At 42.5% G+C, this 16,198-nt stretch overlaps 1 protein-coding gene across 2 annotated transcripts in view; it reads left to right on the top strand.

The window, feature by feature from the left end:
• The window catches only part of LOC144266513 (multidrug resistance-associated protein 1-like), a 67,011-nt gene extending 55,858 nt beyond the window's left edge, over positions 1-11,153 (top strand). The window contains exons 24-28 of one of the 2 annotated variants that reach the window (XM_077819949.1): positions 239-382; positions 1,423-1,581; positions 2,415-2,581; positions 6,907-7,101; positions 7,603-11,153. In XM_077819949.1, coding sequence (XP_077676075.1) covers positions 239-382; positions 1,423-1,581; positions 2,415-2,581; positions 6,907-7,101; positions 7,603-7,729 — 792 coding nt within the window. In that variant the 3' untranslated portion in view covers positions 7,730-11,153. Of the gene's footprint in view, positions 1-238; positions 383-1,422; positions 1,582-2,414; positions 2,582-6,906; positions 7,102-7,602 lie in introns of those variants that run through there. The other variant, XR_013346482.1, reaches the window with a different exon arrangement.
• Positions 11,154-16,198: the final 5,045 nt, after the last annotated feature.

The raw sequence follows: 16,198 nt of genomic DNA, 5'->3' as shown, positions 1-16,198 counted from the left end.
TGTCTGAGTCTGGTTACTGATGAGGATCATGCAACGCCTCTGCATTTGGTGAAGTATTTTTAATTAAAAATCCTGATGTCCAAGAAGTTGTCTGACTTCTCAGTGCATTAGACTGAGTCTGAGTAATCATCATGTGTTTACTTGTATTTTTAAAACTATAAGTGGGTTGCATAAAGTATTCTAAGTGGCTTGTAAAAATGTAAAACAGTGCACTAAAACAATGTTAATTTAATTTCAGGCCCCCTGGATAATGTCTAAAAGGCCCCCGATGGGATGGCCCAGTAAAGGGATAATAGAGTTCATTAATTACCAAGCTCGGTATAGAACAGGTCTTGATTTGGCCCTACAGGATGTCTCCTTCCAAACGCACAGTAAAGAGAAGGTATTGTACATAATATGAAATAATCAAAAATAGTTTAATTGGCCCCTTAACTTTCTACATTCAATAGATTTCATGTATAAAAGCATAACTGAAGGAGTCCAAATTAGGATAATTCTTACTGGGTATGTAAATAATAAGCTATTAGAATTCGTGAAACTATTTTCTAAATGCTTGCGCAGCCAATGGGAAAAGTATATTTTAATCTAAGTTTTATTAATAGCAACATTAGATACAAGGGGACAGATGCTCATATGGTGTAAATTGATGTAGCTCAACTGACTTGAATACGACTCCTCTAATTTACAGAAGCCGAAGATCTGGACCAAGGCTTTTAAATGACAGACTTTAGTTTCAAGTTATAGTGTAGCTTGATTAGTAATGCCAATTAGAAACCAATCCTGTCAAGTGTTGAGTGCCTCACACGGAACTTATGCAGCCAATTTTTTGGTAAAATGACTTTTAATAATCTTTTGCTCTCCATTTTAGGTGCATGAAAACAAATGTTTTCCAGCCATTTATTTTTCTTTTTTGTCTTTTATGTATGGTAAATTATTACTTATGTTTTTAATGAGGGCAGTATTAACACAGATCCTTTTATTTCTTGTTTGAGCACCAACCATAGTTAGGTTAGTCTATCTCCAGAAACAGTATGAACAAAGTCATGGGCCAAAGGAACTACTCTTGTGGTGAGCCAGGGGATCACAATCTGGCCCTAAATTTCTGTGCTGCTGCAATGCCAGCAGATGGGAATGTTAGCTTTTGAGTGGGTACCACAAAACACTTCTTTGGGAATTCCCTCTTACCCCCGAGAAAACTGGACAGTCAGGATCCTGATGATGATTCCCAACCAAAGCGTGAGAGAGTTAAGGAAAATCTGAGGTGGGACCTAAACCACTGAGCTATGGACAAAGGGGCAGTGTTCTTTTATAACTCATGATATCTATCTACAGTGTTTAAAGTCACTAAAAAGAAATTGAAGGCATTAGTTTACTAAACTCTCCATTATTAGTTTTTCTTTTAAAGCTAATATCTTGTTCCAGGTTGGAATTGTAGGAAGAACAGGAGCTGGTAAATCAACACTCACAAATTGCTTGTTTAGAATTATAGAGCGAGACGGAGGCAAAATAATTATAGATGGAATTGATATATCAACTATTGGACTACATGATCTACGTGGCAATCTTAACATTATTCCACAGGTAAAATCTGTTTCCGAATAGACACTTGTCTTTCATTCAAACATTAGCTATTGCATATCTGTGAAGAAATTCTAAATCCCAAAGGCTGAAACTGTAACTATAAGAAAGGCCCCATTTTGTACCAATTCACCAGAGGAAAGATAAATCAGGATATTATTACTGAAATTATGGCTAATATTGAAAATTCCAAAGTTACTCATTAACAGGTATACCCCAAGAAAAGAGAGCTTTGGATGTAATCAAATAATAATAATGGTCATATTGCAAAATCAAAAGTAGCCTTATAGTAGGTGATTTCAATTGAATATTAAATCCTTGTCATGTAAAAGTACAAAACCAGATTCTTAAGAGGTTTAAGTTCCTAAAGATGCAGATAGACACCTACTGGGATTTTCAATAGCACTTACCTGCTTTTGCCTATCTGCCTCTTTATGTGCCCAAATATCTTTAAAAAAACTGGCCCACAGTATCTACGGATATATTTATAGAAAGCTAGTAGATATTTTTTAAAAAACAAACAATGTTCTTTGCTAACTGTACACATTCTTCTTTTTTAATACATATTTTTGAATATGTATTTTCATTTACCAAAGACATAGACTAGACCACTCTCTCCCTCCCCTTTAGGCTTTGTGGTGTTAAATAATTTGAGCATAGCTAGTTTTGCCTTTTCACTCAGATTTCAAATATTATAATTTGCCTTTTAAAAAGTATTATTTCTAGAATACCTTCATTAAAATCCTAACATTCCTGTGACTGTTTGTTGAAAAATATTGTTTTGTTTTTTTAAGATTTGTGATGCTACTGCTTGGGCATTTTATATTATTTCTTAGGACCCCGTCTTGTTCTCTGGGACCCTTCAATCTAATTTGGATCCCTTTGGAAAATATTCTGATCATGAGCTGTGGGAGGCAGTGGAGTTGTGTGACTTAAAGAATTTTGTCCAGTCACTCCCAAAGAAACTCCTTCATGAGATTTCAGAAGGTGGTGAAAATCTCAGGTATAAAATTTTTAATATCTACTGGCTAGGGAGCTCTTCTGGTGTGCTAACTTGATTTTCCTTCAATACATTCTACATGACAGTATTCTAATATTTTTCCATGTCACAAAAGTGACTCCCTCATTCTAAATAGAATTACTCTTGTAAAGCAAAAAGAAAAGGAGTACTTGTGGCACCTTAGAGACTAACCAATTTATTTGAGCATGAGCTTTCGTGAGCTACAGCTCACTTCATCAGATGCATACCGTGGAAACTGCAGCAGACTTTATATATACACAGAGAATATGAAACAATACCTCCTCCCACCCCACTGTCCTGCTGGTAATAGCTTATCTAAAGTAATCATCAGGTTAGGCCATTTCCAGCACAAATCCAGGTTTTCTCACCCTCCACCCCCCCACACAAATTCACTCTCCTGCTGGTGATAGCCCATCCAAAGTGACAACTCTTTACACAATGTGCATGATAATCAAGTTAGGCCATTTCCTGCACAAATCCAGGTTCTCTCACTCCCTCACCCCCCTCCAAAAACCCACCCCCATACACATACAAACTCACTCTCCTGCTGGTAATAGCTCATCCAAACTGACCACTCTCCAAGTTTAAATCCAAGTTAAACCAGAACATCGGGGGGGGGGGGGGGGGAGGTGGGTAGGAAAAAACAAGAGGAAATAGGCTACCTTGCATAATGACTTAGCCACTCCCAGTCTCTATTTAAGCCTAAATTAATAGTATCCAATTTGCAAATGAATTCCAATTCAGCAGTTTCTCGCTGGAGTCTGGATTTGAATTTTTTTTGTTTTAAGATAGCGACCTTCATGTCTGTGATTGCGTGACCAGAGAGATTGAAGAGTTCTCCGACTGGTTTATGAATGTTATAATTCTTGACATCTGATTTGTGTCCATTTATTCTTTTACGTAGAGACTGTCCAGTTTGACCAATGTACATGGCAGAGGGGCATTGCTGGCACATGATGGCATAAATCACATTGGTGGATGTGCAGGTGAACGAGCCTCTGATAGTGTGGCTGATGTTATTAGGCCCTCTGATGGTGTCCCCTGAATAGATATGTGGGCACAATTGGCAACGGGCTTTGTTGCAAGGATAAGTTCCTGGGTTAGTGGTTCTGTTGTGTGGTATGTGGTTGTTGGTGAGTATTTGCTTCAGGTTGCGGGGCTGTCTGTAGGCAAGGACTGGCCTGTCTCCCAAGATTTGTGAGAGTGTTGGGTCATCCTTTAGGATAGGTTGTAGATCCTTAATAATGCGTTGGAGGGGTTTTAGTTGGAGGCTGAAGGTGACGGCTAGTGGCGTTCTGTTATTTTCTTTGTTAGGCCTGTCCTGTAGTAGGTAACTTCTGGGAACTCTTCTGGCTCTATCAATCTGTTTCTTTACTTCCGCAGGTGGGTATTGTAGTTGTAAGAAAGCTTGACAGAGATCTTGTAGGTGTTTGTCTCTGTCTGAGGGGTTGGAGCAAATGCGGTTGTATCGCAGAGCTTGGCTGTAGACAATGGATCGTGTGGTGTGGTCAGGGTGAAAGCTGGAGGCATGCAGGTAGGAATAGCGGTCAGTAGGTTTCCGGTATAGGGTGGTGTTTATGTGACCATTGTTTATTAGCACTGTAGTGTCCAGGAAGTGGATCTCTTGTGTGGACTGGACCAGGCTGAGGTTGGTGGTGGGATGGAAATTGTTGAAATCATGGTGGAATTCCTCAAGGGCTTCTTTTCCATGGGTCCAGATGATGAAGATGTCATCAATATAGCGCAAGTAGAGTAGGGGCTTTAGGGGACGAGAGCTGAGGAAGCGTTGTTCTAAATCAGCCATAAAAATGTTGGCATACTGTGGGGCCATGCGGGTACCCATAGCAGTGCCGCTGATCTGAAGGTATACATTGTCCCCAAATGTGAAATAGTTATGGGTAAGGACAAAGTCACAAAGTTCAGCCACCAGGTTTGCCGTGACATTATCGGGGATAGTGTTCCTGACGGCTTGTAGTCCATCTTTGTGTGGAATGTTGGTATAGAGGGCTTCTACATCCATAGTGGCCAGGATGGTGTTATCAGGAAGATCACCGATGGATTGAAGTTTCCTCAGGAAGTCAGTCGAGACACCACTGCGGAAGTAAAGAAACAGATTGATAGAGCCAGAAGAGTTCCCAGAAGTTACCTACTACAGGACAGGCCTAACAAAGAAAATAACAGAACGCCACTAGCCGTCACCTTCAGCCCCCAACTAAAACCCCTCCAACGCATTATTAAGGATCTACAACCTATCCTAAAGGATGACCCAGCACTCTCACAAATCTTGGGAGACAGGCCAGTCCTTGCCTACAGACAGCCCCGCAACCTGAAGCAAATACTCACCAACAACCACATACCACACAACAGAACCACTAACCCAGGAACTTATCCTTGCAACAAAGCCCGTTGCCAATTGTGCCCACATATCTATTCAGGGGACACCATCAGAGGGCCTAATAACATCAGCCACACTATCAGAGGCTCGTTCACCTGCACATCCACCAATGTGATTTATGCCATCATGTGCCAGCAATGCCCCTCTGCCATGTACATTGGTCAAACTGGACAGTCGCTACGTAAAAGAATAAATGGACACAAATCAGATGTCAAGAATTATAACATTCATAAACCAGTCGGAGAACACTTCAATCTCTCTGGTCACGCAATCACAGACATGAAGGTCGCTATCTTAAAACAAAAAAAATTCAAATCCAGACTCCAGCGAGAAACTGCTGAATTGGAATTCATTTGCAAATTGGATACTATTAATTTAGGCTTAAATAGAGACTGGGAGTGGCTAAGTCATTATGCAAGGTAGCCTATTTCCTCTTGTTTTTTCCTACCCACCTCCCCCCCCCCAGATGTTCTGGTTTAACTTGGATTTAAACTTGGAGAGTGGTCAGTTTGGATGAGCTATTACCAGCAGGAGAGTGAGTTTGTGTGTGTATGGGGGTGGGTTTTTGGAGGGGGGTGAGGGAGTGAGAGAACCTGGATTTGTGCAGGAAATGGCCTAACTTGATTATCATGCACTTTGTGTAAAGAGTTGTCACTATCACCAGCAGGAGAGTGAATTTGTGTGGGGGGGTGGAGGGTGAGAACCTGGATTTGTGCTGGAAATGGCCTAACCTGATGATTACTTTAGATAAGCTATTACCAGCAGGACAGTGGGGTGGGAGGAGGTATTGTTTCATATTCTCTGTGTATATATAAAGTCTGCTGCAGTTTCCACGGTATGCATCTGATGAAGTGAGCTGTAGCTCACGAAAGCTCATGCTCAAATAAATTGGTTAGTCTCTAAGGTGCCACAAGTACTCCTTTTCTTTTTGCGAATACAGACTAACACGGCTGTTACTCTGAAACCTGTCTTGTAAAGCAATTTGTGGGCACTTAGCTAAATAGTAACTGGGTGAAATTTTATGGCCATGTTACACAAGAGGTCAGACCAGATGATCTGATGGTCTTTTCTGGCCTTAAAATCTATTATAGGTGTTTGAGAAATGAGCAAATAGTCCAAGGCAGGGAAAGGACTGCCACAAACAGAATAACTGAAATCAGAGAGAAAAGTAACAATATAAAAAGTAAGAAGAAAAAGAAAGGGAACAAAATATAACCAAGAGAACACTTATCGTTTGCGCTGTATTATATCTTCTATTATTTGCTTAGTGTAGTTAAGTAGCTGTTTAGTTTCTCTTTACAGTGCCTTGTTATTTCAAAGATATGCCAACTTTTTATAGGATAGAAAATTTCTGAGTGTAAGAGTCAGGCCATTGCAGTCTGCTAAAAATCTGAGAAATTTATATAAATGCTTGATAAGCTTTTAGCAGCAGAGTGGCAATCCAAAATTTAAAAAAGCAGAGCAGAAATGGAAAGTTAGTTAATACATTGGAATGCATCTGCAAAAAATGGGACATGCCACTTCCAAAGATAGCATAAGAGTTTTTAAAACTCTCATCCTGAACCAACTCCCACCCTTGTAAAATACATAATTTAATAATCATCTGCTGTGTATCAGTCTCTTTCAAACTTATCCCATGTCCAAATTAGGACATGAATATAATACTGGGTATTAAGTTAATGTGGAAACTGGATGCAAATATGCATCCATCTGGAAAATGGAACCAGGGATGTGCTCTAAAATAGATTGTAAGCATCTGGTTTTGCTAACAATTGAAAAATTATCCTACTCATTGCTTTCTCTCTACAAAATAACCTGATCAAGGTATTATCTAGCATTTATTGTGGGTGGGAACACAGCATTGCTTTCGCAAAGTTATTGAAATGACACCGTTTTCAAATGTGTTTAACAGTGTTGGGCAGAGGCAGCTTGTCTGTCTTGCCCGGGCTTTGCTACGGAAGACAAAAATTCTGATCTTAGATGAGGCAACAGCCTCTGTTGACATGGAAACCGATAACCTAGTGCAGTCCACCATCCGGAGGGAGTTTCACAACTGCACAGTATTAACTGTAGCCCACAGGTTGCATACTATCATGGATTCTGAAAGGTAAGTTTCAATATTGTTTTAAAAAACATGTGGTTTCATTTAGACATTGTCAAAGTTGGTAGGCATGAAAGCTGATCTGGCTTGACACTTTCCTCATATAATCTATGGTACCATGAAATACATATATATTTATATTAGTAGTAGTTACTGACAGTAAACAGACTGATATTTGTGCTACAATGTTTCGCCTATTCTAATTACTGAATTAATTTTTAACTCCATTTTATCCCAGTTGCAAACACAAGTTACTAGCAAGTCCATTTAATTTACCAGAGTAAGTTGATTGCACTCTAGAACTTAAGGTGACAAGGCAAAGTTTCATTTTCTAAAAACTTTTTTGTGCAGGAGTTCACAGCTTCATGAATCTCTGAGTTATCTACTGCAAAGAGATTTTCCCATATTAAAGGAAATCTACCTAATCCACACCTTCATAGGGGTGGAAAGTATGGCTGAAAAAAATAGCTCAATTTTCCTCATCACCTTTTTGTTTCTGCATTGCAGAGTGCTTGTTCTGGGCTCTGGAAGAATTATAGAATTTGATACCCCACATAATTTATTACTTCAGCAAGGAGTTTTTTCGAAAATGGTCTCTGAGGCTGGGATAACACAAGATACAAATAACTCATGAACTTATTTTTGTGAAGACAAGAATGCTGGTTATTCTGAACTCCGAATGCAGGAAATGCTCCAGGGATGTGTGGTTAATTGTATCCTTGAAATTATAAAATGATCACACAGTTTAGGGGAATTGTGTAGTTTTAACACTACAAACTTCTTACATGTGGTAGGATAAAAGCTGATGGTTGCTACTGTTATGATCTGTATTGCACACTCTTCAACCTTCTTTAAAATATTTTATATACTTTTTCACTAGAACTACAAAATAATAAAGCTATGCTTTTCATAGCATACAGTGACTTTTGCTTTAATAAATGATCTGGAGACTACATAAATGCTTGTGAGCCACACTACTTAACACTCCAGAACCTTCAGCACTTGTTTTGGTTGAATCAGTTTGTATGTTTTAAATTATTTAGAAAATAATGCTGATTTAACCAGTATCCTCTGTTATAAATAATGAGCTAGTGAAAATTCATTTGAGAATTGTCATTTTATGAACATAAGGGGTTCAGTGCTGACTTTAATCTGTACATGAATATTTTTAAAATTCTTTAGGGGTATATTTGGTAGATATTTTTAAATGGCCTTTGAAAACCCTAAAATAAATGACAAGTTAAACGATTAGTACTTATTTTTGTCCACCTAACTGAGCATTCTCAAGTCAAATTGTGACAGAATTCTTAAAAGGAAAATCCTTCTGGGAAATATTCATTTTATATTTAAAGCACATTTGTACAAGCTTTTCTTGTGCTAGTCGTGGCAATAGAACCCTCCTTTCATATTTAATGGGAATGCTAACAATGCATATTCTTCTGTATATAAAGGACTGTAAGTTATGGTTCTAATTTGTTGCCTTGTTTTATGGTTAAACTGGGTGAAAAGATATAGGGAAGAGAAGAAAGTTTCCATAAGAATATACAATGCGTACTAAAGAATACCCAAGAAAAAAATGAAATGGTGTTTTGTGCTAATTCAGACATTCATGGAGCAGATACAGTTCTGCTTTGAGAAGTCATTTTACTTCCCCCATAAGAACCTATGCATGCATTTGAGGTATCTAAGCTGTGGAAGCAGGGTACCTGTATCTTATGTACCATCTCCTACCTGCCTTATTTTCTTGAGAGGCACACAGATGGAGCTAGACCACATTGGTGTTCACCTAGTCCAACACCAAACTAGCCTCTATCCAAAACTGTACTCTTTAAGGTCTATAGTACCACCCGAGGAACAACTTTTACAGAGTTCCTTGATTTTTCTCCTGGGCCTGATTAGGCGTTGGGCCCCAGCCCAGCTTCATTACTGTAGCATAAATGCTGTAGGAGGTCAAGTAGGCACTGAACACTCTTCCTCCTGGTAATCAAATTGAGGTGGGCACCCTGTCACAGCAGCCATACAAGGAATAGCAGAGAAGAGTGATCAGTTCTTCCCATTGGAGATCCACCAGTAGAACCATTCTGGTCATGTTGGCAGAGTCATCAGCTTCATTGTTTTGGTGGTAGCTTGGGCCTCTCCCAGGAAAAAAGGGTAAGTGAAGGACCCAGGCATTACCTGCGACTTTTAATTTATCTCAAAGGTACAGTATTGTCCCTGACAATAATAGCCAGCTGTATATAATACAGTTCCCTAAAATATACTAATATGCTAGAGCTTGCACCAAACTATTAGATAGGATAGAGTAGCTATGGTGAAGCTAAATTAATTTTGACAGAGATTAGACTTCATGCTGAAGCCTTTGCCTTCTGTATGAGGTGAGCGATTCTGCTTTTAAAATAGATTTTTTTTTGTGACATTGTCAACTGGCTATAATCTCAGAATTAAGCTTCTTCAAAAGATCTATGTTATGCACCAGACTTTTGTTTTACGTATGAACAATCAGGCTATTTGTGTGTAAAACATCATTGATGGTGTTGACATAATTCAACCCAGCTGCTTCTACAAGCTGTAGGCCTAATTCACTGCTGGCACAAGAGGGTGCATCTTCATTCACCTGAATTTAGTCCTGAGTTCTATTAAGACAACTACAAGAATCTGGCCTATTTGGTATTTAGAAACTTGAGTATGACAGAATGAAACCAGGGAGGGAAGAGGCCTTTAGTTCCTTTCTTGGTAGTGCCTTTTTAAAAAATAAAAATAAACATACAAACTTCTGTTTAAACACGGGTGTTCATAATTGCCCACTTCTGCAGCACACACTTGCATTTAACTTCTCAGGGAAGTTAATATTAACACAAGGCAATTGTTTCTATAGAATTTATCTTCCTTCTAAAGAAGCTACATACTTAAATGAACCAGGTGGAAAGAATTATTTTTAAACTCAAGTGATGCTAGTTTGCAAGAGCATGTTCAAAGATGTTTGAGCAAACAATAAGATGGAAAATATTGCAGTGAGAAATAAATAATGAAGTCTGGAAGTGATGTACAAGTACCATGCTTCTCTAAAGCTAAGAACTTAGGGACGAAGTGGAACATTACCTATTTTCTCAGGGTTATTAAGAGGTGTACAGCCACTACAAGGTACAAGGTTTATTTCCCTTGAAAATATCAGGTCAGAGTTAACATTCCTTAAAGACAGACTGAACAATTTGGGGGAAAAAAAAAAAGTTTGTCCTTTTTGTCTTTTGTAGCAATAAATCACAAGTAAGAGATGTTGCTTAACAAGACCCCAGGGAGCAGAGGACAGAAAAAAGTAGTCCATTGCTGGAGGAAGGCAATGTAGTAGAAAAACTATCACGTGTGAGTCTCATAACAGTAAGATACCCCCCACCCTAATATTTATTTTAGAAAAGACCTTGACTGAGGAAGGGGAAGGATATGATGCTGTAGCTGGCATTTCTCTCCTGTAGAGAGAGACCCAACCATCATTGATACAAGGTAAGGGAAAGGGAACTGTGCTGAAAGGGAACTGCCCTGCAATGTGTCTCCTCTGAAGGACATTTAATATTTTTGCTTTCCTTCCTCTCCCTTATGCTGAACAAGAGCAGAGGATTTACCATGGGCAGGCTTCTCTCTGGTGGTCACCAAATGCTGATGGAGGGCTTTGACAAAGAGAAAAGCTTACCTTGAGGTTAAGGGACTGGAGTTAGAAGTTATATGTTTTAGTGCTTGCTCTACCAAACTTTTCATTAGTAAGTTTGAGAAACTCAGTTTCTCTCTGTGTCGTCATTTCCTCATCTGTGAGATGAGAATACTCTGTCTTACAAGATGAGTGACTACATTCATGTATCTGAGAAATGCTCATATGCTGCTAATAAGGACCACAGAAGAGCCAAACACATCAGATTCTCCTAGTTTGGGACATCAGTTACATTTATGAAAAGGGGTTAATGAGACTAACTTAAGAGTGATAACTGTCTCATTATGTCAGTTTTCAGAGTAGCAGCCATGTTAGTCTGTATCCACAAAAAGAAAAAGGAGGACTTGTGGCACCTTAGAGACTAACCAATTTATTTGAGCATAAGCTTTCGTGAGCTACAGCTCACTTCATCCGATGTAGCTCACGAAAGCTTATGCTCAAATAAATTTGTTAGTCTCTAAGGTGCCACAAGTCCTCCTTTTTCTTTTTGTCTCATTATGTATTACCTAACATCTATGGTTAAGCATCTCTGCCTCCAACCTGTGTTGTACTGCCTCACCCTCCCACAAAACAACCTTGGCTCCAGCGCAGATAGACTATGAATCATTTCAGTGTAAGTGCTGCAATGCACAGCAGCAATAGACGGTTACTGCTTAGAGAAAAGGAGCACTTGCATTTTCCATAGGAAGTGGACCCACAAACAACATTCAGCCAACTACCAGCATTGAACCTTGTCCAGACAATTTCCATGTGTACCCACAGCGCAGATATGCTTTGTTTAATAATAATAATAATAAAAAAAAACTGGTGCAAACTATTCATTTCTCATTGGCCTGTGAAAATGTGGCAACAAGCATTATATGCAATTGATACCGTGTAAAAACCTGGATCTTTAATGATATATACACTGTTAATTTTGGTTTTAAACCCTGTTTACTTCTGCCAAATTATTGAAATCTGTAACTTAAAGGGTCATTTTATTTTGGTAATAGGACAAGGTAACCTCCATCTTGTGTCAGGTTCTTGTTCCTTGGTACCAAGAAAAGGTGGGAAATCACAGAGGCGGGACACTAGGTTTGCCCGGCAACAGCTCCCTATAAAAGTGTGTGAGGGGAGGAGCTAGGCACACACTTGGTCTCTGGAGCTTTCAAGTGGTCAGAGGTTCAAGTGTCCAGCTCTCCTCGCACTGCAGTACCATCTTGGCAGTAGCTATTGGCCTGCAATAGCTATTTACTAATAGGTTTGGGTTTGTTTATGCTTTTATTTGGGAAAGCAGAGTGACATACACGGACCTAGTCTGAGTAGTTAGTTCAATCTTACACGCACAGACGACACAAAGCGGGATAGGGTGGGAGTTAAGATAGGGATACATACATACCTGTCCATTCCATTTGCTGTCCACGGTCAGAGCTCATCAGTCCATCGCTGGCTTCGGTCATCTGGATCCTGCCACCTTCCACGTAAACAAACATCTATCTATATCATTAAGTGTATGACTGTGTGTAAGTGGTATCTCAAGTCTCCAGAGTTGTTAATCCATTCCCCTCTCCTCCCTTCCTCTTAATTAAATAAACTGTTATTGGCTTTTATATTTGGTGTGTATGTAGTTTTTGATATTCAGCTCTGATAGATGGGCTTAACGGGGGGACCCAGCAGGAGGTTACTGTGAGGCTTCCCAAAATCTTCTGTTCAGATTGGCCTTTAGACATCAAAATCCTTACAACACCTTTATTCTAACCTTAAAGCTTTATTCTTTGCACTATTAAATGTCCATCAGTCCATTGATAGTTTAGCAGAAAGAAAAGTCCTGTTCACTTTAACCCCCCCCCCCCAATGTTGGATATGTATTTTAATTCTATGCCTTTAGTTGCCGCCCTAATACAAGCCATTCAAAGGGAACTTTTAAATACTGATTAGAGTAGCTATACAATTTAATACACATTCAAATTGGTCATCCAAAAGTCTGCTTTTCTCAGTTGTCACTCAGTGATGCATTTGCAGTGCCATGGTGTCAATAAGACTCCAGATCAGGCATTCTCAACCTCCCCCCCAACATGCTTGTCGTAGGGCAGAGGTATAAAACCTTTGAGTGCCCTGCTAAAGAGCCAGCTTCCCCCTGCTTCCCTGTAGGGTGGCTGAGTGTATGGGCCAGGCTCCTTAGCAGGGAGCCCAGCTGCAGGCCCTACTGAGGGCAGGCTCAGTGCCATCTGCTCAGCCTAGTGGAACCAGGTGGGTTGATGTCTGGGAAGGCTTATAAACCCAGGGAAGAGCGCAGGAAGATAGGAGGGTTGAGGCTCTGTCTTTGCTGGCTGATACAAGCCTCAAAGGCCAGAGGACCCAGTGAGAGGTCGGAGCGAGGACAATTGGGACTGTACAGCCACTGTAAATAAAAGAACACGGATGGAGCACCTGCCAAAGACATCTGAGACCCTTTCTTTGGCCAGCCCAACCACAGGATGCAGCTACAAGGGGAAGGAAACTTGTGCTGCCCTGTGACAAGTGGGGGCTTGTCCGGGATTCTTCCTAGCGATCGATACCAGTGGCTGCTCGTATGGAGGAGACCCTGAAATGGCTGGTTACTACAGTGCAGGAGCTGCAGCAGTCCCAGCAGATGGAAAGGCAGGCCCTGATGGCGTGGCAGGGGGACAAAAATCAGGCCCTCCAAGAGTTCATCAAGGAGCAGTCGGTGGCCCAACAGCAGATCCTCCAGCGGGTGGTGAGTCTGGCAAACAGGGCCAGAACCAAGACAGCAGGGCGGGGGCCCTGTAAGATGGGCCCCATACATCTTTCTGGGGACATTTGAATGGGTGGCTACGGCAGCAGGCTGGGAGAGTTTGAGTTGGGCCTTGCCGCAAGCCCCATACCTGGGAGGTGAAGCCCATGTGCCGTTTATGGCTTTGGGAGAGACCCAAGCCAAAGACTATGCGACTGTGAAGGCTGCTATCTTGGACAGGGTTGGACTCTCAACCGAGAAGTACCGGCAGCAGTTTTGGGCATCCTGCTGGATGGAGAGCCTGAGGCCCAGGGCATTTGCCCAGAAGTTGACTGACTGGGCCACTAGGTAGCTGAGGCCCACGGCCCAGACAGAAGAGATAATGATCCTGGATCAATTTCTCCAGGAGTTCCTGGACCCAGTACGCATTTGGGTCCGACGACATCAGCTGGCCTACGTAGTGGATGCAGTCTGGCTGACAGAAGAGTACATTGAAGCGGAGGCACCCAGAAGGGTGGTGAAGCCCATTAGGGGAGCAGGACCTGGACAGAGTCTACCGGAATCTGCACCCAAGAGCGGGGCGGACCCCGGGCCCACCTGCAGCTGTGAGCTGACCTGTTGGCAGTGCGGGTGCCCTGGCCATAAAAAAACAGGACTGCCCTCAAATGGAGTGTGAGCTGGTGGACTTTGGCGGGTGGACCGGGGGGTGGGAGGGACCAGGAAATCAGCCCTTAAACACAATACCCGTGTTGGTGGGGAGGAAGCCCCGAAAGGGTTTGGTGGACTCCGCCTCCACCTGCTCACTAGTGCGTAAGGGTAGGCTGAAGACATGCTGGATGGTTCCGGGGCTAAAGGTAGTCTTTCTGTGTGTCTATGGGGATACCTGGAGCTACCAGATAGCCTGAGTTCCCCTGGAGGTTCAGGGATGCTTCTGGTGGTAGCAGGTAGGATTAGTGGAGAGGTTACCCTACCCAGTCCTGCTGGGAAGCGATTGGGGACTCCCTTCTTGCAAGACAGGAAGTCGGAAGGGAAATCCTGAGGAAGTGGGAGGGAGAACCTGATTAAGGAGGAGAAGGGAGATGGGGGGCTGGTAGACCCCCCCCAAAAGTAGCAACTCCTAGACAGCAGTGGGAAGAAACCACCAAATGTTGGTTTTGAGGTAATGAAGGACCCCCCCCCCCGGCAGGGGGGCCAGGAGTGCAGCCCTTGTGAGCCCAAGAAAGGCAAGGCACTTGGAGCCTTGCAGCTGACCCTGGAGTCAGGGTACCTAAGCACCCAACCATGCTAGAGCGAGGGCCGGGGTGGGGGTGGGGGGGGGAGGAGGAGGAGGAGGAGGAGGACGACAACGACAAGGAAACACTCAGACTGTGGACTTTGTTAGGCTAAGGGCCATGTGCGGGAGACCTGCCCCTACTGTAGAGACGGGGGGAGCACCTAAAGAACCCCAGGGAGGACCCGCAGGAACCCACAGCCGTGGTAAATGAACCCCCCTTTGAAGGGCTGAGAAGAGGCCAGGGCTGGTTGAGCCTGGTGGCTCATTAAATGGGGAAGGTGTGTCGAAGGGCAGAGGTATAAAACCTTTGAGTGCTCTGCTTTCCTGAAGGGTGGCCGGGTGTATGGGCCAGGACCCTTAGCAGGGAGCCCAGCTGCAGGCCCTACTGAGGGCAGGCTCAGTGCCATCTGCTGAGCCTAGTGGAACCAGGTGGGTTGATGACTGGGAAGGCTTATAAACCCAGGGAAGAGCTCTGGAAGGAGGTGAGCCAGGCAGGAAGATAGGAGGGCTGAAGCTCTGTCTTTGCTGGCTGACACAAGCCTCAAAGGCCAGAGGACCCAGTGAGGAGTCAGAGCGGGGACAGGTGTTGGGGGAATTGGGACTGTACAGCCACTGTAAATAAAAGAACACAGGTGTAGCACCTGCCAAAGACATCTGAGACCCTTTCTTTAGCCAGCCCAAGCCCCCGGCACAGCAACAAGGGGAAGGAAACTTGTGCCGCCCTGTGACAATGCTATAAAAACTCCACGGCCCACACGTGGCACAACAACTGTTTTTCTGTATATAAAAGCCAGGGCCAGTGTTAAGAAGTAGCAAGCTGGACAATGGCCTGGAGACCTACAGCGCACAGCTAAGTTGCTCAGGCTTCAGCCCCAGGTGGTAGGGCTCAGGGCGCTGCAATATTCCTTGCAGTCCTGCCTGGCAAAACTTTGGCATTCTGCCCAGGGCTCTAGTGAGTCTAATGCCTGCCACGGGTGGCTGACCCTCTGGAACCTGCTCACAGCCACTGGATCCCTGGTTGAGAACCACTGCTCCAGAGGACAAATACTCCTGCAGTTAATATTGAGAAGGTTAAATATTTTTACTAAGAGGCCACATCCAGCAAAGTTAGATTTCATTTTCTAGAAACCTCATTGGACAATGTCTGTGGAATGCCCAAATCTGCACCATACAGAATTTCTACAGTATGTTTCTAGTGACCGTATTTGTCACTATTGATTTAATAAAAAGGGTCACAACAATTCCAGATAAATCAAGTTGTTTAGAGCTGCTCCTTCACTTTCCTAGCCCATATTACCACCTTTTGTAGGTCACTGGTGCACTTCCTTCTCCCTGCCCTTAGTTCTGCTTCATTTCTAACAGCAATGCTTCAGACCAAAAGGAAGTCCCAAGGAAAGAGAAACAAAAGTTTGTCAGG

This window comes from Eretmochelys imbricata, chromosome 1 (genome assembly GCF_965152235.1).
Source record: "Eretmochelys imbricata isolate rEreImb1 chromosome 1, rEreImb1.hap1, whole genome shotgun sequence".
In the NCBI taxonomy this organism is placed as follows: Eukaryota; Metazoa; Chordata; order Testudines; family Cheloniidae; genus Eretmochelys; species Eretmochelys imbricata.
Note: the sequence above shows the minus strand (reverse complement) of the source record. Positions and strands in the feature narration are given on the sequence as shown.